Genomic DNA, 21456 nt, shown 5'->3' with positions numbered 1-21456 from the left:
TGATTGAATAATTTATTAACAAGATTGTTAACAGTAACAGCTAGTACGGTCAAAGGCTAAGCTAAAAGGATAACACCAAAAAGTCCCGGGGAGCTTGTCTTCATTGTGATCCATCAATAAAACATGTAAAATACATAAATATATAAAAAGTTTGAAATGATCACAGATGGTCAGAGATGTCCACGAGTCTCTGAGCTCGAGTCCGAGTCAAGTCTCAAGTCTTTGAGGCACGAGTCGAGTCAAGTCTCAAGTCTTTGAGGGTTGAGTCGAGTCGAGTCCGAGTCAAGTCTCGGGTCTTTGAGGCTCGAGTCGAGTCGAGTCTCAAGTCTTTGAGGCACGAGTCGAGTCGAGTCTCAAGTCTTTGAGGGTTGAGTCGAGTCGAGTCCGAGTCAAGTCTTTGAGGGTCGAGTCCGAGTCAAGTCTCGAGTCTTTTTAAAGTCTTTTTAAAAAAAAAAAAAAATGGGGGGGGGGGGCATAGATGTAAAAGTATAGACAGGTCATAATAAATCACATTAGATTCACAGATTAGAGATTTTATGTATTTTCCCCACAATTTATTTTCATTCAAATGAAATGTGATTGAACTTGCACTAATAATGACTTTAGTTGATTTTTCACTCTTTAAAATATAGTATTTCTTAATTATTAATAATTACAGCTTGTAGATTGGCTATTTTCATGATTTTTCATTGTTTTTAAATAATAATAAAAAAGGAACATACAAGATTTCCACCCGACTAATATATAGCCAATATGGTTCTGTATCAGTATATGAGTCAGTTTTTGCAGATTTCATTCTAATTGGCTACTATGCCTGCATATTAATTTCATGGGCCTGGGTAGGTCACCCTGGCTTGGCGGAGATATGCCCTGTTGCGCACATTCGACTCCGCACAGCAGTCCAACAGCAGAGCAGGTGAAAGCAATTCACTTAAACGAGGGCTGTGTTGCGCACCAAAAAACTGTCTAAATGTGGATCCCCAGTTCAAATATGATTCTTTTGGGGGGTCACGGCCTGAAAAGGTTTGAGAACCACAGCTTTTATGCAGTGAACAACATTACATGAGCGTAGCGTTTACCGTGGTGAAGTGTTGAATATTCACCCAGCTGGGTTTAACGAAATGAAAATCCGATGTTTCCTAAACGTGCTGTCACAGATGATCCGACCATCTTATAAAAAATGTAAGCATATGCCAAGATAACTGAGGTTATATAGCTGATTCTGAGCTAAACATATTTGTTTAATTTCGAAGTTTTTATATTTAAACTTTATGATGAAAGGCCGCGGCGGCCACACACATAGCAGCTGTTGCGCTCGCCTCTCCATGTTTACGTTAATGAGCAGCATGAAACAGCTTGACTGAAGCCGGCTCCGCGCAGCGCGCACTGGAGCAGAGGTTTCTTTGCGGGGGGGGGGACAGGGGAGTGGAAGTTTTTTGGGCATTTCATTCATTTATTTGTCCAAAAAATAAACATAAAATAAAGATTGTCCACGAGTCTTTGAGGCTCGAGTCGAGTCAAGTCTCAAGTCTTTGAGGCTCGAGTCGAGTCAAGTCTCAAGTCTTTGAGGGGCGAGTCAGAGTCGAGTCGAGAGTCTCGTTTTTGGCCACTCGAGTGCGACTCGAGTCCGAGTCCCTAACTCGAGTCCCCATCTCTGCAGATGGTGTCCTCTGTCTGTCTGCAGACACATTTTGAAGCCAGCCAGTCACCTCTGAGACTCTCAGCATGCACATACAAATGGCAATATTATGGTCCTATAGTCGGCATTATATGGAGATTATGTTGAAAGAAATGTTCCTTTAACTCATTGGTTCTCAAAGTGGGGTCCGGGGACCCCCCCAGGGGGGGGTACCAGGGGGTCCCCAGCTAAAGTAGTTAATATAGCCTCACAATCATTTTAACCACTTTAACTATTATTTTATACTTTAGCTATTCAAAAATAGCAGATATACAAGCTCATAGCACGGCACCGAGTGCCGCGCTATGAGCTTGTAGATCTGCTATTTTTGAAGAATCTTGAAAATGTGTGCACATCTTTGAATATATATATATATATATATATATATATATATATTTTTTTTTTTTTCTTTAAGCGAACATTTGTAACTCAAATCTTTGCTTCTGGGGGTCCCTGGGACAATATTTTTTAGATGGGGGTCCGCGGCCAAATTCATCCTTGTCGTTGACATGAAGAAGTTTGAGAACCACTGCTTTAACGGATTACTATTAATTATTAATAGCTATTAATTGTCTCTATTGTTGCTGGTTCCATAGCCCACTGTCCCTGGACTTGCAACAAAGACCAGTGAAATGTGTGCTACTGTAAAAACAAAGTTTGAAAGAAAGCAGACACGCATTTCCTCCGATGATGTCATTGCCACCACCCTTAGAGAAATAGACATTTGCACGCTTTGCACAGTTCAGTCAATGGTACAGAAATGATGACAGCAGCAATATTGTCACATTTCCGTTTGTGGTGGCTGGCAGACACTGAAAGAGAGAAGATGTTCAAGATAACATTCAAGAGGTTTATTTGTCACGCACATATACTAGCTGTACACACAAGTACAAGCAGTGAAATGTTGGTGTGACATGCTCATCATATACTGCACTGTGCAGTATATGATGAGCATGTCACACCAACATTTCACTGCACTAACAACAAAAGCAATACATATTTATAACACTGGATATAAGGGGGAAACAATGAAAATAAAGTACAGATTTAAGAAAAGACAAGTAGCCTACGGTCAAAACATTTTAGCAGCAGTGGGGAGTGTAGATAGAATATGCATTAAAGAGTTTACTATAGTGTAAGTATAATAGGTGCAAAGTACAATAATGATATGTGCAGGGGCGTACGTCCTAAAACAGAGGGAGAATCAGACATTGTGTATGTGTGATCCAGGCAACAAGCCATGATGCTGAGTCCAGTGAAAGACAGCTGTATGAATTCTGTATTCTACTGAACTGTCAGAAGACAGTTTCTTCAGTTTATGGACCTGGAAACTCCAGGGTGAAAGGTGGTGCTGTTGCTGATGAAGTCTAGAAGTATATCTGGTTGTCAAACTTTTAATGTCAAGGACCCCCAGTTTAGTATGCACAAGGCCACTGACACCACTGATAATTTTGCAGTATCCAAAAGTACTCAGATAATTTGTTGTATTCTAAGGGATTACATTACTAATTACAATTAATCACCCTGGCATAGAATCTTTTCAGATGGGGGGGGTCCGCTGCTAAATAACTACATATTAATTAATTTGGGGGTCCATGACATGCAAAAGTTTGCCATGCTCTTGTAGGCTGTAGGGTCCGGGGATCCCCAGGGGTCCTTGGGGGTCCTCCAGGGGGTCCCCAGCGAAATGTGTAGATCATCAGAATAATTTTAAACACTTTATCCGTTATCCATTATACGTTGGCTATTCAAAATGCGAGCTTGTACATCTGCTATTTTTGAAAATCTGTTGAAAAATCTTGAAAATGTTTGGAAGATTTGTAATAATCTTTGAATTTTCTTTTTTTTACACAAATGTTCTCTTCTGGGTGTGTGTGTGTGTGTGTGTGTGTGTTGGGGGGGGGGGGGCGTCCACGGCCAAATACATATACAATTGGGGGTTTGAGAACCAACCAGTGCATTAGAGATCAGGTGTTGTCCATGCTTCAGCAGCATAATATGTCTCCTCCTGTCAGGACTTGTTTTACTACTGATCATAATTATGAAGACACACACACACACACACACACACACACACACACACACACACACACACACACACACACACACACACACACACACACACACACACACACACACACACACACACACACACACACCCCTCCCTCCCTCTCCTCCCTCATCTTCAAACAACTCCCTCTCCTCTCCTCTCGTCCAATCACAGTGTTTCGGTGACAAACAGACGCTGTTCTGGTGACAAAGAAGCAGAGAGGAGTCTCAGATCACTGAGATCAGCACCTTGCGCTCTGTCCGGGGCTGTAGTACTACTAGGGTCGGGTCGTGGTGTCAGATTATTGAGCTGTTCTCTGCTAAAAAAGAACCGAGTTTTAAGCAGCAGTCTGCAATAATAAGTCTCTCACATCTCTTTCAGCTGCGTTTCAAACAAAAAAGACTTGTTCATCACAGGACAAAGAAGACACTTGGGACACAGCAGGGACACACTCATTCTGTATGACTGTTGGAGGATCGCTCCACTTTGCCGTAGGGTTTAGTTAAGTGTGCAGGAGCCTAGTGTGCAGGAGGCAAGCTGCCTGTCTGCAGCCTGGGGGCGTTCCCTACAGTCAATGGGCGTTCCTCATGCAATGAGGGGCGTTCCTCATTCCTCATGCAATGCAACCTAATCTGGGAATCCATCAAGGAAGTTCAGTTGGAGCAAAGTTTCACTTCAGAAGGTAAGGCGTCCATTGTTGTTTGTTTGTTTGTTTTGTGCGTATTTATTGTTGTGATTTTCAAACTGCTGCTTTATGTAGAAGTTAAACCACTACTAACTGTAGTATATAGGCTCCCATGGTATATGGATTGATTCGTGTAGACGTTGGTGTTGCTGCAGAACCAGCTGGGTGTGTCTATTACACCGTAGTAGCCTACTAGGTACACACACACACACACACACACACACACACACACACACACACACACACACACACACACACACACACACACACACACACACACACACACACACACACACACACACACACACAGAGAGAGAGCCAGGTGATTTTATGTATGTCACACAGGTTCATACATGTACTACTATGTGTGCAACTGCTGGGTCGGATGAAGCAAACTGTATGTTGTTATTATGACTGTAGAACATTACTGTTGTAAACAAGACAGTCTTTAAAACACATTATGATTACATGCAGTTCATACACCTGCTATGCACCCAGTCCTCTAACATTACTGTGTCCACAGTGACCAGCATAACTATGAGAGAGTACAAATGGTATATAGCCATTTGCAGTGGTGCAAAGTAACTAAGTACATGTACTCAAGTACTGTATTTTTTTAAGTAAGTATTTTTTTTTACTTTAATGGAGTATTTCCAATTTTCGGTACTTTTACTTCTACTCCACTACATCTCAGAGGCAAATATTATACTTTTACTCCACTACAATTATTTGAAAACTTTAGTTAGTAGTTACTTTGCAATTATCAATTATTATATTATGAAACATACATTAACCATTGTAGCCCTATTTTATACATAGGCTATTTGAAAATAGCAGATATACAAGAGCTTGTAGATCTGCTATTTTCAAACATTTTAGTACTTTTACTTTTGGTACTTTAAGTACATTTTGAAATTTTTGTACTTTTACTCAAGTAAATTTTGAATTCCAGACTTTTACTTGTAACAGAGTATTTCTATATTGCAGTATTGATACTTTTACTTAAGTAAAATATCTGAATACTTTTTCCTCCACTGGCCATTTGTAGACTTACTAGGCTACACTCTCACAGTTACAGACCTGTAAGGGTCCATTTGGAATCCCCCCCAAGGAACCCCTGAGGGTCCCCCTGGACCCCACTTTGAGAACCACTGTTTTTGGAGACTTTCCAATGAGGAATATCGAGAATAAATGGGAAATAATGGGAATATACAGTATCATAATTATGCAGATATACAAATCTAACATTTGACCATATCATCATAACAGTAACAGGCACAATGAATCAATCTGATAGAATTGAGAGCAACCAACAACTTTAGTTGAGTCCAACTTGAATGGAATGAGTTGAGTCGTTTAACGTTATAATTCACTTTAATAGAACAACAACCAGTGATGTAAAGTAACTAAGTACATTTACTTAAGTACTGTACTTAAGTCTAATTTTGAGGAATTTGTACTTTACTTGAGTATTTCCAATTTCCAATACTTTTACTTCTACTCCACTACATCTCAGAGGCAAAATTTTAACTTTTACTCCACGACAATTATTTGAAAACTTTAGCTACTAGTTACTTTTCAGATATAAATTATGATATTATGAAACATACATTATCCACTTTAGCCCTATTTTATACCTAGGCTATTTGAAAATAGCCGATCTACAAGCTCACAACGCGTCGCATCGCGGCGCGTTGTGAGCTTGTAGATCTGCTATTTTCAAATATTTTAGTACCTTTTACTTTTTGCACTTTAAGTATATTTTGATGCCAATACTTTTGTACTTTTACTCAAGTACATTTTTAATTCTGGACTTTTACTTGTAACTGAGTATTTATATATTGCAGTATTGGTACTTTTACTAAGTAAAACATTTGAGTACTTTTTCCACCACTGTTCATAACATCATATCTCATATCATAATAAATCTCTGCTGTGGGGCAGAAACCAGCTATGCCCAAAATATGTACTTTTCAGGAAATGAAACGAAAAGCATGTTTTTAGAACAACACAACACAACGCTGCCTCATCACAGCTGGTATGGTGACTTTATACATGGTCAGATCATTTAACTAATTGTGTCCTTATATTATCATCACAAGGAGCTTTTTCACCATTAATGTGGAGATAGGGTTTTTTTTCTGTCTGACTTCATCATTCTAATCAATGATGGAAAGTTGATCTCCACAAGTTGGAGTTATAGGTGGTTTGACCGACAGTTTGAGGATCCAATGGAGTTAAGAGGTTTAGTCAGAAGCCATTTTCGCAAAATCCACACACAGACGTAAAGGGTGTTCAATAACACTGATTTATTAAAGGGATAGTTCACCCTAAAAAAGTACTTTTTTTCTCTATCGATTAGTCACTCCATGGAGACTTGAATTCATGGATATTTTTCTGTTTTTGTTGCATTCCTAAGCCAATAATTTGACACAAAGGAGACTCTTTGTGTCTCCTACCGGAACCACTGCCAGTCATCAAATTATTGGCTTAGGAATGCGACAAAAACAAAAAAAATATTCATGAATTCAAGTCTCCATTTTGGGGTAAACTATCCCTTTTAAAAAAAAAAAATGTTGAAAAATGGAGATGGTTTCTGCCCGACAACGACGAAATATGAAATCGATTGAGTCCAGTGAAGGAATGCAGTCTCTTGGCCCAAACAGTGACTTATAGTGTAGTGTTGGCAGTACAGTGTGGTCTGTCTGCACATGTGACGATGGGAGAATGCACTGTGTGCATGCAGATGGTTGTTATTTAACTGGAATTCCTATTTAATGGGATGCTGGTATACTGTAAATTATACATGTGATAGGAGAGCGCCCGCTGAATGCACTGCATGCTCATGAGTAATTAAACGGGCATACTTTGAACCAAAACATGCCTTAAAGGGGAATTTTGGACCACGGTTTTCTTACCTTTTCTATGATGTTATGATATCTTAGGATGAATGGTACAGTAGAAAAATGTCATAACTCCATCCGCCACAGCTTTCTTTTTTGTGAGATCTGACGTTCATAGTGACAGAACACTATGCAACCTGGAAAAAAAAGGAAGTGTCACTAGACGAGATTGAAATGTCGAGATTTCAATCTCGTCTAGTGACAATTCCTTTTTTTAAAAAAAAAAAAAAAAAAAAAAGGCTATTTAAATACGCGATCTAGACCAAAGTATTGCCTTTTTCACTGTGAAAGTTCACTGTGAAAGCAGTGGTTCTCAAACCTTTTTCATGTCAAGGACCCCAATATTAATATGTATTTGGCTGCAGACCTCAAGATTTGTGTTGTTAAAATGTAGATCCACCCCAAATACAGATTTCCACCCCAAATGTATCACGTTTATTTTTAAGCTTTTTTTTTAAATAAATAGCAGATCTGATGCTTGTAGATCGGTTATTTTCAAATACCTAATCTATTTATATAGGGCTAAATGGGTTATAATTTTAACCCGAATCGACATTTTAACAACACAAATCTTGTTATCAGTTTAACCGTGACTGATTTCTGATGCTATATATATATTAACTCATTTTGTTGGGGACCCCCTGGCCTGGAACCACCTCATGGACCCCTGGGGTTTCCTGGGACCCCCAACTTTGAGAACCACGGTTTAATTAAAAGGTTCAAATGTTTATATTGAAATTGTGTGCAAATGTTCCTGTTTAAAGGGATATTTCACTTTCAAATAAAATAAACATTAAAAATACATATTTTTTTAAAATGAAAAAGGTTATGGCAAAATCACGGCCCCCTCACACATTAGTAGGACACTGTAATGCGTGAGGGGGCCGTGATTTTTCCATTACTTTTTTCATTTATTTTTAATATATTTTTTAAATGTTTATTTTATTTGAAAGTGAAATATCCCTTTAAGTTGACGATTAATTGTCACTCATATACTTGCGATTAACTGCTATTTCTGTTTTTTTTTTTTCATATTTGAAAATGTGTGAGCATTTTTCAACATGGAAACGATTATGACGATTATGCAAAGATTATTGTGACAGGCGTATTCCTGAGGTTTTCTGGAAATGCACCGATCCTTTTGCAACCCATACAGTATATGTCAAAGCGCTTGGACTTGACTTTTAAGACATGGCATTGCATCAGGCCTGTCACAAGAATCATTACATAATCACCTGATCGCAATTAGGTCGCAATTATTTGCGTGACGACTCATCGTCAAGCAGAATTTCATGATGGTGACAGGCCCTACTACACGTAGCATGTGAGTAGTGGTGGTGGAAAGTAACTAAGTACATTTACTCAAGTACTGTACTTAAGTACAATTTTGAAGTATTTTTTTTACTTCAGTGGAGTATTTCCAGTTTTCAATACTTTCACTCCACTACTATTATTTGAAAACTTTAGTTACTAGTTACTTTGCATATATAATTGATTATATTATAAAACATACATTTAACACTTTATCCCTATTTTATACATAGGTTATTTGAAAATAGCCGATCTACAAGCTCACATCGCGTCGCATCGTGACACGTTGTGAGCTTGTAGATCTGCTATTTTCAAACATTTTGGTACTTTTACTTTTGGTACTTTAACTATATTTTGATGCCAATACTTTGGTACTTTAACTCAAGTAACATTTTGAACACAGGCCTTTTACTTGTGACAGAGTGTATCTACATTGCAGTATTGATACTTTTACTTAAGTAGACTACCTGAGTACTTCTTCCAGCACTGCATGTGAGTGCAGGATAGGATGCAGAGGTACAGTATTTGGGTGTCGTCTGACGTCGTTGACAGCAGGGTATGTGAAACATCTGATTTATCCGTAGGGCGTTCTCTGACATGCTACGGCTCATCTGCAGAGACAAAGCATGCATGACTGTAGGTATAAGAGCAGCAGTAGTAGTATAGTGTTTGGTTAATAGCCTACAGCTACTACTGGACCAAGTCATTGGAAAACAAAGTCATGTTTAATTGGGCTTGTAGTCCATACTGTAAATACTGTAAGTATAACATGAGTAGTTAGTTATAGACTCTTTAACTGCTGTTTTTGGGACCTTGTTTGTTGTGAGTTTGTTGTGCAACTAACCCAGAGAGTCTCACACTTAATATCTTGTGAAATTCCTGTTTCTGGGAACGCAACGCAACGCACACACACGCACCAAACTTTGGCTTCTTCTTGCACAAGCCGTGGCAGGCTATATTCTGCAAGAATCCCCTTAATGTGTTGTGTTAATAATGTCATAATAATAAACTGTATTTGTGTAGCTCCTTTCATACAGGGTTGCAGTTCAAAGTGCTTCACAGGCAGGACAGAACTCAAATACTTCACAATTAAGAGAGATAAGTGAGATACAGGCAAAAACACAGAATATGCATAGAATCATGGACATAAGGACGGGCATAGGATTTAGAATAGTCAACACACAATAAGCAAATTCAAATTTTAATTAAAAAAAGTCCGGCATAGGCCTGGAAAGTGCTAGGAGAAGGCTAACCTAAAGAGGCGTGTCTTTAGCTTATGTTTAGACATTTCTGTGGAGTTGTAGCCTCTCTAACTTCCCCAGGAAGCAGTGGTGTAAAGTAACGAAGTACATTTACTCAAGTACTGTACTTAAGCACCATTTTCAGGTATTTTACTTTACTGGAGTATTTCCAATTTTCAATACTTTTAAATATACTATATCAAATACTATACTTTTTACTCCTCTACAATTATTTGACAGCTTTAGTTACTAGTTACTTTGTAGATTTACATTATTATCACAAAACATACATTAACCACTTCAGCCCTATATACATTTCGGCCAGTTGAAAATAGTAATTGTAATAATATAAATCTACAAGCTGTGACGCATTGTGAGCTTGTAGATCAGCTATTTTCAAAAGATTTGTATGCACAGGAACATGCACTGGGAAATTCTGCATAATGAGTACTTTTTGAAACCAATACTTCTGTACTTTTACTCAAGTACATTTTGAATTCCGGACTTTTACTTGTAACAGAGTATTTCTGCATTGCAGCATTGATACTTTTACATAAGTAAAACATTTTGAGTACTTTTTCCACCACTGCCAGCAGGAAGTATGTTCCACCGTTTTTTTTGCATAGAAAGAAAAGGCGGTGTAGTGTTGTGTGTGTGTGTGTGTGTGTGTGTGTGTGTGTGTGTGTGTGTGTGTGTGTGTGTGTGTGTGTGGTGTGTGTGTGGTGTGTGGTGTGTGGTGTGTGTGGTGTGTGTGTGTGTGTGTGTGTGTGTGTGTGTGTGTGTGTGTGGTTGTGTGTGTGGTTGTGTGTGTTTGTGTTGTGTTGTGTTGAGTGTGTCGGTGCTGCAGGAGAGGAGAGGAGAGGAGAGGAGAGGAGAGGAGAGGAGAGGAGAGGAGAGGAGAGGAGAGGAGAGGAGAGGAGAGCTAAAGAGGGAGTCAGTCAGTCCACAGTCTCACACACATCCCTGCTCCCCTGCTGAATGCCTTTCATGGCCTGCATTACCATCACTATGGCTCTGACAGAATTATTGCTGCTCTGACTTCAGCGCTCAGCGCACTCTGGCCATTCGTCTGAATGCAGCACTTTCTTTTTAAACTTCTCGCACACGTTCGCCCGTTCCTGTTCCTCCTCCTCCTCCTCCTCCTCCTCCTCCTCCCCGAGTCTCACTTTCTGCCCCCTGTGTTAAATCTTTTGTTTTTGTTTTTCTCTCTATAGCCCTGTTTCCCAAACAGTGGGTCGGGACCCAGTTTCGGGTAGCAGACCAATGTTTAGGGGTCGCAAGTAAAAAAACGTTTTCCTACATTTAAAGAAAAAAATACATGTATTTCAAAAGATTAAAAAAAGTTTAAACAAAAAATAAGTCAATTAAAAACAATTCCAACGTTTTTCAAAAGTATTTCATAAATTAAAAAAAATATATAAATTTTTTTAGCGAGCTTGTAGATCTGCTATTTTCACTAGTTTGGGTCCCGGGCAAATGTCTACATTTTCCTTTTGGGTCTTGAGCTAAAACATTTGGGAACCACAGCTCTATACAGTACATATCTCTCTCTCTCTCTCTCTCTCTCTCTCTCTCTCTCTCTCTCTCTCTCTCTCTCTCTCTCTCTCTCTCTCTCTCTCTCTCTCTCTCTCTCTCTCTCTGTCTCTCTGTCGGATGTGAACGGTTTGCGATGTTTTTGTCGAGAGAGAGAAAAAAAACTCATGATATCCATGCAACCTTAATGTCTCTCAACCCTCCCCCCTCTCTTTCCCCTTTGTTTTGGGTTAGGTCAGTGCCATCCGTCTCACTATGGAGGACAGCCCGCTGAGAGAGGCCAGTGAAGGGGCCATTGCCCTCCAGACTTCCTCCCCCAGTTAACGCAGTGCATTCCCTCCTCTGTGCTAACAGTTAAAGATAGGTTTGTTACGTTAACAACAATATCCTCCACATTAAGTCCAAACACACACACAAAGGAGCCATGATGATGATGCGTCCCTCGCTGGCCCTGTGCGCCGTCTGGCTCCTCCGCCTCCTTCCCCTGGCCTTGGCGCTGGCAGAGGACACGCCCATGGACCTGGTCGCCCGCAAAACGGTGCCCTATCACAGTGAGTATGCAGTGGTGGGAGTAAAAGTACTCAATTTTGTTTAGAAATACTCTGTTTCAAGTAAAAGTCAGAAATTCTAAATTTATTTCAGTAAAAGTACCAAAGTATTGGTATCAAAATGTACTTTAGTACCAAAAGTAGAAAGTACTCATTATACCAGAATGTCCCATTTCAAGTTTTCAAATGTATAAAAAATCTTTTGAAAATAGCAGATCTACAAGCTCACAATGCGCCGCGATGCGACGCATTGTGAGCTTGTAGATCGGCTATTTTCAAATGGACAAAATGTATATAGGGGCTGAAGTGGTTAATGTATGTTTTGTAATAATAATCAAAATCTACAAATTAACTAGTAACTAAAGTTTTGAAATAAATGTAGTGGAGTAAAAGTACAATATTTGGATCCGAGATGTAGTGGAGTAGAAGTAAATGTGTTGGAAATTGGATATACTCAAGTAAATTACAAATACCTAAACATTTTACTTAAGTACAGTATTTAAGTAAATGTACTTGTTGTTTCTTTCCACCACTGAGTGAGTATCACTGCCTTTTGGTCCCAAAAACAACACTGCTTGTTCTTTCTCACTGGTAGATTTATTGCACTCTTTACTGGCAAACAATCCAACGTAAAACTGTACAAAACAAAGCATAAATACACACACATAAATAATGGAACATAGAGCATAAAACATTGTACATGAATGTAATGAAAGCATAACCGTAAACAAAAACACACCTGGCTGCACATAAACCAAAGGGAATGAGAGTGCAGGAATCCATGGCCGACAAACAGCAACGCACAACTGGAACAAAATCAATACATCAAACATATGTAAGGAAGACACATGATCGTAACATAAACGATATAAATACATTTTATTTAGAATAGCAAACAGCAAGTATCTTGTTCAGTCCCGCGAGACGCTCAAACGAAACGCTCCTCAGCGAGCGGAAGTGTATAGTATAACACGCTTGTGGGTCTCCGTGAAACCACACTGTATATAAAGCGTTCCGGCTTGAATGACTAAATTGGCACTTCCGGTACCTCCAGCAGTTTTGAATGTAAATGCGAATCATTTTTGAGTGTTCAATATGAACTTTGTAACTTTGAATAACTTAAAACAATATGTACGAAAGGATAGGCATAAATAAGCTATGAGCTTCTGCCTATGCCTTTTCGATCTAACAGTATGAAGTAGTGAATTACAGTGTGTTATGTTTTGTGATTATGTTGATGTGGATCGAAATAAACTAAACTAAACTAAACTGTACATGGGCAATCCAAGTTCAGGGCAAATAAATCATATAACAATAAAGAATACAAATATAACCAAAATTACAACATATACAACGTGTCCATCTTCCTCTACCAGCTTTGTCTGTCTCTCCCGCTAAACTGTAGTTTAGGCTTGGCTGGGACAGTTTTTTTCGTATGATAGTGTTGTTGTCGGGGCAGAAAATCTCCATATTTAATTTCTTTGTGTTTTTTCGTACATTAACGCCCCTAGTTGATCATACTACAGTGTCACACAAACATATTAAAAGTAGAAGATCTTGAGCTTGTAGATCTGCTACTTTTGCTACATTATGAGGTTTCCACCCACCAGACAATATTGAATATTGCTTTAAACGGCTAAAGCATCAAGTGAAATAACATAGTCCCTATTTTCTTCTATGTTATTTCTCTGTTTGTTTGTTTTTTTTGCTTAAATCCAAGTTCTTTGTTTAGTTTTTGTAAAGTGTCTTTGAGTAGCCATAGAAGCTTTATATACATAATATGTAAGTTTGAATTATTATGATTGTTGTTATTATTGTTGCTGTTGTTATTGTCTCCGCCAGGCCGAAAGGCATGGCGAGAGAGTATGTTTTACCCCCTGTCCGTCCGTCCGTCCGTCCGTCCGTGTGTCCGTCCTGTCCGTCCGTTAGCAGCTAATCTCTGGCACCGTTGGCCCGGCCGCTGCGAAACTGTGCACGCACACTCCCTGGATGCCAACTCAGAACCTCTGGCCCAAATTTTTCAGATTGGCCGTTTATAGCGCCACCAGGAGGCCGATATGTGCAAAACACATTTATTGATACTACTCCTACAGATTTTGTCCAAACATCACACAAATCGGTACACAGTATCTCTATAGTCATGGGATCAACACGGATTTATCCAATTTCCCATGTTCCATCCTGATTGCCTAAGATTGGCTTCCAAAGTTTGCAGGATTGTTCCGTTTTGAACAAAATGCCTCAAATCATGAACGCAGCTTGCGATTTCCGTGAAATTTCACACGCACATTTCTATTAGGCCGACGAAGAAATGCCACCCTTTTCACATTGGCCTATTATAGCGCCACCAGGAGGCCACAATAACGTACCTGACCTGGCGGAGACCTGTGCTCCGAGGAGCACTTTTTCTAGTTATAATTGTCTCCCCTGTCCCTCTCCCCTGTATTATGAACATCATCTTAGGTGCCAACGGCCGTCTGTTCCGTGAGGAAGGGGTGACTAACTACTCCACCATGCTGCTGAGAGAAGACCTGGGTCTGCTGGTGGTGGGAGCGAGGGAGGCCGTCTACGCTCTGGACCTCCGGGACATCTCCAACAAGAAGGCTGAGGTGAGAAAGGAGGTCTTTCTGAAAAAGTGGGGGGTGTCCCCAGCTAAATGATGTAGCTGGGAACCAAAGAGACACTTGATGATTTTGTCGACTAAAACTGTAACGAAACATTTTCGTCTACTTCCTTTTTTCACTGACGAAAACTAAATAAAAACTAAATAAAAACTAATCTATGATGACTAAAACTAAGACTAAATATATTGACAATTTTGTCAACAAATAACAACTAGACTAATGTTAAGGAGGGACTAGTATAGAAGAGATCCAGTAGAACTAAAAGACACGTCATTTTATGTTTGGTTGCGCTTGGGTGTTGGGCTCTGAAAATAGCAGATCTACAAGCTCACAACGCGTCGCACTGCGACGCGTTGTGAGCTTGTAGATCGGCTATTTTCAGCATGCAATTGTAAAATCAGCCATTACGACGCCATCAAGGCACCGCCAAAATACATTTTAGTCGACTAAATCAACTGTACATTTAGTCGACTCTAATCTTATGATATTTAGTCGACTAAATCTAGACAAAAACTAATTTCAGATGGCTAAAATATGACTAAAACTAAATGGAATTGTATTCAAAAGACTATGACTAAAACTAATTCAAAATTTGCGGTCAAAATCAACACAGGTCTGTAACTCTGACAGTGTACAAATGGAACCAAATGCATGTGTACACTCTCAGAGTTAAATTAACAGTGAGGATTGTAATTGTGTAGATTGGGGCCTTAGAGATAAAACATTATCAAATGGGTGTCCGTGGCCTAATGCATATCAAACTGGGGGTCTTTGAATTAAAAATAAATAAACGTTTGAGAAGCACTGATGTACAAAATGAATGTTCTTCTTTTTTAGGTGAGCTGGAAGGTGACAGAGATCCAGCAGCAAGAGTGCAGGAACAAAGGCAAGAATGCTCAGGTGAGTGCAGATCAGACCATTTGTGAACGTTCAACATCCACTTAACCACTTAAGCCCTGTTAAAATATCTTCACAAATACTTGAAATTTGAGACTTTTTGACTGTAATGAAATGCCCAAAGTAGGAAGTAGGAACGCCAGTTTGAAAGTGGTCAAAGGTGGTGCAAGGGATATTTCTTAGTAAAAAAGTTGAAAAGTTAATATTCTGATAGTAATCATTGTTAAAATGGTTTTGTTCAGTAACAGGGTCCTCCCCGTCTCTGATCCAAACAATCTCGTGGAATCCTCTCTCCTGACTAGATATAATCTGGAGAGACGGAGACACCCCTGTTACTCTTCTATAAAAAATTATAATGATAAGTGTGTGTGTGTGTGTGTATATATATATATATATATATATATATATATATATATATATATATATATATATATTAGTATATATATCCCTTAATTCACACATGCGTTTAAAATGTATTCACAGATAGAGTGTAAGAACTACATCCGGACCCTTCATTCGATGGAGGATGGAAGGATGTATGTATGTGGAACCAACGCCTTCGACCCAGCATGTAAATACATGGTGAGACACATCACTACCTACAGTAGCATGTAGATACATGGTGAGACACACCAATAGCAGTACGTACTAGAGCAATGGTTCTCAAACTTTTAATTTCAAGGACCCCCATAACTCAGAATTTCAAGGAAGGACCACATGACTCAGAGAGTGTACAAATGGAACCGTTGCACACTCTTGGAGTTAAATTCCTGTAACGGTCCATTTGGAGTTACAGACCCTCTTAACCCTGTGTGCAACTTAAAAAAAGAAAAGAAATAGAGATTTTTTTATTTGTATCTATTTGTGAACATCTAACTTTAACGCATACCAATTAATTAACCAAAATTCACACAGCGCACGCAGCAATGCGTTGTGAGCTTGTACATCGGCTATTTAGAAGATTCTTTTTATACAAAAAGTAAAATAATGGCCGATATGTCAGCCAGATCGACATATTGCTCTGCCTCTAGTACGTAAAGTATTTGTCCGTCTCCCCCTTTTATTTTCTCGTGAAGTGATTTTAAGACAATGGCTTTTTCTTGTGCAGTCGTACGCAGATGGAACTCTGGCCCTGGAGGAGAAAGAAGAAGACGGGAAAGGGAAGTGTCCCTTTGACCCCTTCCAGAGGTACTCCTCCATCATGGTTGGTGAGTGAGTGGCAGTTAGGCCTACATGTATACTCCATGAATCATGGCAAGACTGTGTATAAATTAGGCTACAATTAAAGGGCGGGCCACAACCAGCATTAATAATAATAATAATAATAATAGCTTGAATTTATATAGTGCCTTTCATAAACCCAAGGACGCTTTACATCAGAACAATGAACAACTAACAGACAAATGAACAAACAAACAAACAACAAACAACTATATGCCATAAGCCTGAGAGAATAGGTGTCTTTTCAAGGCAGCTTTAAAAGAGTCCAGTGTTGGAGCATGGCGAATCCCTGTTGGGATGGAGTTCCACAGGGTGGGGGCTGCCACACTGAAGGCTCTGTCCCCGAAAGTTTGCATGTTTGTGTTGGGGACGGCAAGGAGGTCCAAGTCTGTGGACCGCAGGGTCCGTGACCGGCTCGGTTTATGGAGTAGGCTTGAGAGGTACTGTGGAGCAAGGGCATTTTGACATTTGTAGGTGAGAAGGAGGAGTTTGTAATGGATGCGGAATTGAACAGGAAGCCAGTGCAGTTGTTTAAACTTTACGGGTAGGGGTGATGTGCTGCCAAGGCTTGGTGCGGGTGAGAACTCTGGCAGCTGAATTTTGGACATACTGGAGCCTATCCAGGTATTTGTTTGGGAGCCCAAACAGGACTCCATTGCAGTAGTCCAGACGGGAATTATAACTATACAGTTCACCAGTGTCATGGTTATAATTTTTAAAACAACGTATTTATACTAGTTATAGTTGCAGTCATAGTGCTTGGTGTGGACGGCCATTTAGAAGCAATTGAGGGCTGTTAACTGGTAATAAGACAACTTTTGTATTTCAGAACCATAGACAGTCAAAAATATGGACTGAGTCTTATGCCCATATACTCTACAGACCGTAAATGAAGCCTATTTTTCAGCAATTTCAAATCCACCGTCTTTCTATGTCCTATGGGCGCGGAAATTAATGCTATTGGTTGGGACCAGAGCCGGGGGGGTGGGGGAATTAATGCTATTGGTTGTGTAGCTTGTCAATCAAATCATCACAAGGTAGCCACGCCCCTCTTACAGCATACCCTACTTTATTGTCAAATTTAAAATAAATGGGACCATAATTTACCAAAACGCATGTCATGGAGATTGAAAGAAGACTTTAACCCAATTTCCAAGACCTGGAAAGCATTTGTGTCTCTTTAGATTTCTTTGACTATTCAAAAATAGCAGATATACAAGCTCATAGCGCGGCACCGAGTGCCGCGCTATGAGCTTGTAGATCTGCTATTTTTGAAAAATAGCAGATCTTTTGTTTTTTTAGAAAATATTTTTAAGAATCGCCTCAGGTCTTCATGGGTTAAACTAGCGACTGGAAGCATATAGTATTTATGACAATGTTTATTAAGGTAATAATATCAAGTGTAAAATTCGGCAAAAACCCATCAGCTTGAATGGAGCCTAATTGCTTCTGACACCAGCAGGGGTGAAACAGCGAGACTACAGGCAATTCATATGAACTGTCACTTCCTGTTCAGCCTCAATTCACAACTTTGGATGCTAGCCCCTTGTTCAGAACACAACTTGTATTATTCCTGGCGCTCTGCCATCTAGTCTGCACACAAACAGAGCATTAACAACAACTAAACCAAAGTCTCCCCATATCCCACACAGTGCCCCACTTTCCACACTGGTTATTGTTATAGGAGAAACAGGAGTAACCTAACAGGGCGGCCATTGACACAATGGTTGCCCTGATTGCCCCCGGGGCAATGTTTTGTTTCATACATTTTTTGTTATGGGTTTTTACACACTGGGAAGAAACCTTCTCTTGTTTGCTTTCAGAACAACATGAGATTATGTCCAGTATTTCCAATTGTCAGTACTTTATACTTAGTTCTACTCCTCTACATCTTAGAGGCAAATATTGTACTTTTACTCTGACTACAATTATTTGAAAACTTCAGTTACTAGTTACTTATTTTGATTATTATTACAAAACATACATTAACCACTTCAGGTCTATTTAAAAAAAATGATTTGAAAATAGCCTATCTACAAGCTCACAATGTGTCGCGATGCAACACATTGTGGGCTTGTAGATCTGCTATTTTTATCGCTACTTTTACTGAAGTAAAACATTTGAGTACTTTTTCCACCACTGGATATGTCTTTCCACACATGAGTCTTTCCATACTTACTGTACGTACATGTTCGCTCTCTGCTCAGAGCTGCTGCACTCTGTCTGTGACAGCTGTTTTACAGGACGAGTTATAAAAGAGTTGGTTGCATGAAGACAGCAGTGTTGTGGTTTGCGGGTGTTAACTTGCTAAACAGTTTTGAGTGATAAATATGTCACTGACAAAAGTCAAACTTCCTCTTTCCATCTCCCCCTAGTATGATTTGGCTTAACTTCTGTTCAGAACAGACAGAAAACAGAAAATATGTCACACTTGAGGCTAATTAAAAAGGACGAAATGGGCATTTCGCCTGATGAAGACCTTCCGAGGTCGAAACATGTTGGCAGTTGCCTTTAAATAAATAAAGGCTGTTCCTCCTTTTTACTCCTGAGTGCCCGGATCTCCAACTCTCTTCGAAAATAGCCGATTAACTAGCTCACTGTGAGCTTGATGATCTGCTATTTTTGCCGAATGTTCAACCCCAGAATAAGGACGCAGGGGTGCATGTGGTTAAAGTTGTGTCATTGATTACGAATCATGTATGCTTGACATTACTGCCGTCTGCCGACCACATTGTGGTTTGTTAGAGTTCCGAGGAATGCGTTGGATTCCAGTCATTTTAGTACCGTATGCAAATCAACTTACAGAGACAGAGACGGGTAATCCAACGCAGTGAACTTTATGTTGCCAATATGTGGTGTTTAAGATAAGTTTGTGTGTGTGTGTGTGTGTGTGTGTGTGTGTGTGTGTGTGTGTGTGTGTGTGTGTGTGTGTGTGTGTGTGTGTGTGTGTGTGTGTGTGTGTGTGTGTGTGTGTGTGTGTGTGTGTGTGTGTGTGTGTGTGTGTGTGTGTGTGTGTCTCTCTTGGTGGTGTCTAGGCGACGACCTCTACTCAGCCACCTCTATGAACTTCCTGGGCTCTGAGCCCGTAGTGATGCGCAGCTCAGCGGCGTCTGCAGTCAGCTCAGTACGCACCGACTTCAAGAGCTCCTGGCTCAACGGTAAGACCTGCCCCAGCATGCAATGCTGCATGGAACCGTGTGTGGATGCTGCACTGATACATTATTATTATTTGTATTATTATTATTTATTATCGTCTCCGCCAGGCCGAAGGCGTGGCCGAGACTATGTTTTCGCCCCTGTCCGTCTGCCTGCGTGTCCGTCCGTCTGTTTGTCTGTCTGTGTACAGCTAATCTCTGGCACCGTTGACCCAATCGACATGAAGCTGTGCACACACACTCCCAGGAGGCCAGAGTAAATGATCCTGTTATAGCGCCACCAGGAGGGCGATTTTTGCAACTTATTTATTTATATTACTCCTACAGATTTTGTCCTAACATCACGCAGATCGGTACACTACAGGTATTATCTCTGTAGTCATGCTTCCAAAGTTTGCAGGAGTGGCCCGTTCTGAACAAAATGCCTGAAATCACGAACGCAGCGTCCGGTTGCTGTGAAACTTTGCACACACATTCCCACTAGGCAAAGGAAGAAATGCCACCCTAAAATATTTCAAATCGGCCTCATGGTGGCGCTGTAACAGGCTGATTTCTGTGAGCAGCTAATCTCCCGCAGCATTGGACCGATCGGCGTGAAACTTTGCACGCACACTTCCTGGAGGCCAAGGACGAACCTCTGCCCCACATTTTTCACGTTGAGTTATAGCGCCACCAGGAGGCAGATTTTTTTATATTACTCCTGCAGATTTTGTCCAAACATCATGCAAATTGGTACAAATTATCTCTATAGTCACTTGTCTTAGTTCTACTGGATCTCTTCTCCACTAGTCCCTCACTAAAATTTTTGTGTAGTTTTTATTCATTGACAAAATTGTCAATGTATTCAGTCATAGTTTTAGTCATCATAGCTTAGTTTTTATTTCGTTTTTTATCTAGTTTTCGTCAGTGAAAAAAGGTACATTTTTGGTCATAGTTTTAGCTGACAAAATGAACACTGATGCATGTACTGCATGTGTTCTCTCTTTTCTCATGCAGAGCCCAACTTCATCTCCATGGCTCAGATGCCAGAGAGTGATGCCAGCGAGGTGGGAGACGATGACAAGGTCTATCTGTTCTTCAGCGAGACCGCCGTGGAGTACGACTTCTACAACAGGCTGCTGGTCTCTAGGGTGGCACGTGTCTGCAAGGTGCGTGTGTGTGTGTGTGTGTGTGTGTGTGAGGTAGGGGTGTGCCGATACACTAATTTCACCAAACGATACGATACGATATTTGGCTCACAACTTCGATACGATTTCGATACGATACGATACGCACTTTTTTTATTATGAAAAATATATGGGGGAGAAAAAAAGCAAATGCAAACAAATAATTCTGTTTTTGCATTATTCAGATATGCGAACTTGTGGCTTTTCAGCTACAATAGCCGTTTTGAATCCAAATAGGGCAATAGTGTGACACCTGACCCGAAAAAACAACAACATGTTGTCACCCTTTTCACCTCGGGGCTGTTTGCATGCCTGATTATTATTATTGTAAAAAAAAAAAAAAAAAAACGATATATTTTTTTTCTCAAAACGATACATATCGTCACGAAAACGTATCGCGATATATCGCGGGACGATATATCGGCACACCCCTAGTGAGGTGCT

General features: G+C 40.0%; 1 protein-coding gene across 2 annotated transcripts in view; it reads left to right on the top strand.

Moving 5' to 3' along the window:
• The first annotated feature begins 4008 nt into the window (after positions 1-4008).
• Positions 4009-21456, top strand: part of sema4e (semaphorin 4e) — a 32037-nt gene continuing 14589 nt past the window's right edge. For both annotated transcript variants that reach the window (XR_013933953.1, XM_080441164.1), the window contains exons 1-8: positions 4009-4410; positions 11636-11952; positions 14413-14558; positions 15411-15473; positions 15954-16052; positions 16579-16678; positions 19727-19849; positions 20843-20994. Coding sequence is in view for 1 of the 2 variants with exons in the window: in XM_080441164.1 (XP_080297290.1) it covers positions 11826-11952; positions 14413-14558; positions 15411-15473; positions 15954-16052; positions 16579-16678; positions 19727-19849; positions 20843-20994 (810 nt within the window). In the remaining variant the exon portion in view is untranslated. The remainder of the gene's footprint in view (positions 4411-11635; positions 11953-14412; positions 14559-15410; positions 15474-15953; positions 16053-16578; positions 16679-19726; positions 19850-20842; positions 20995-21456) is intronic.

Source organism: Gymnoscopelus braueri, assembly GCF_963280865.1.
Source record: "Gymnoscopelus braueri genome assembly, chromosome: 10".
Taxonomy (NCBI): Eukaryota; Metazoa; Chordata; class Actinopteri; order Myctophiformes; family Myctophidae; genus Gymnoscopelus; species Gymnoscopelus braueri.
This window is presented reverse-complemented; position numbering and strand designations above follow the sequence as displayed.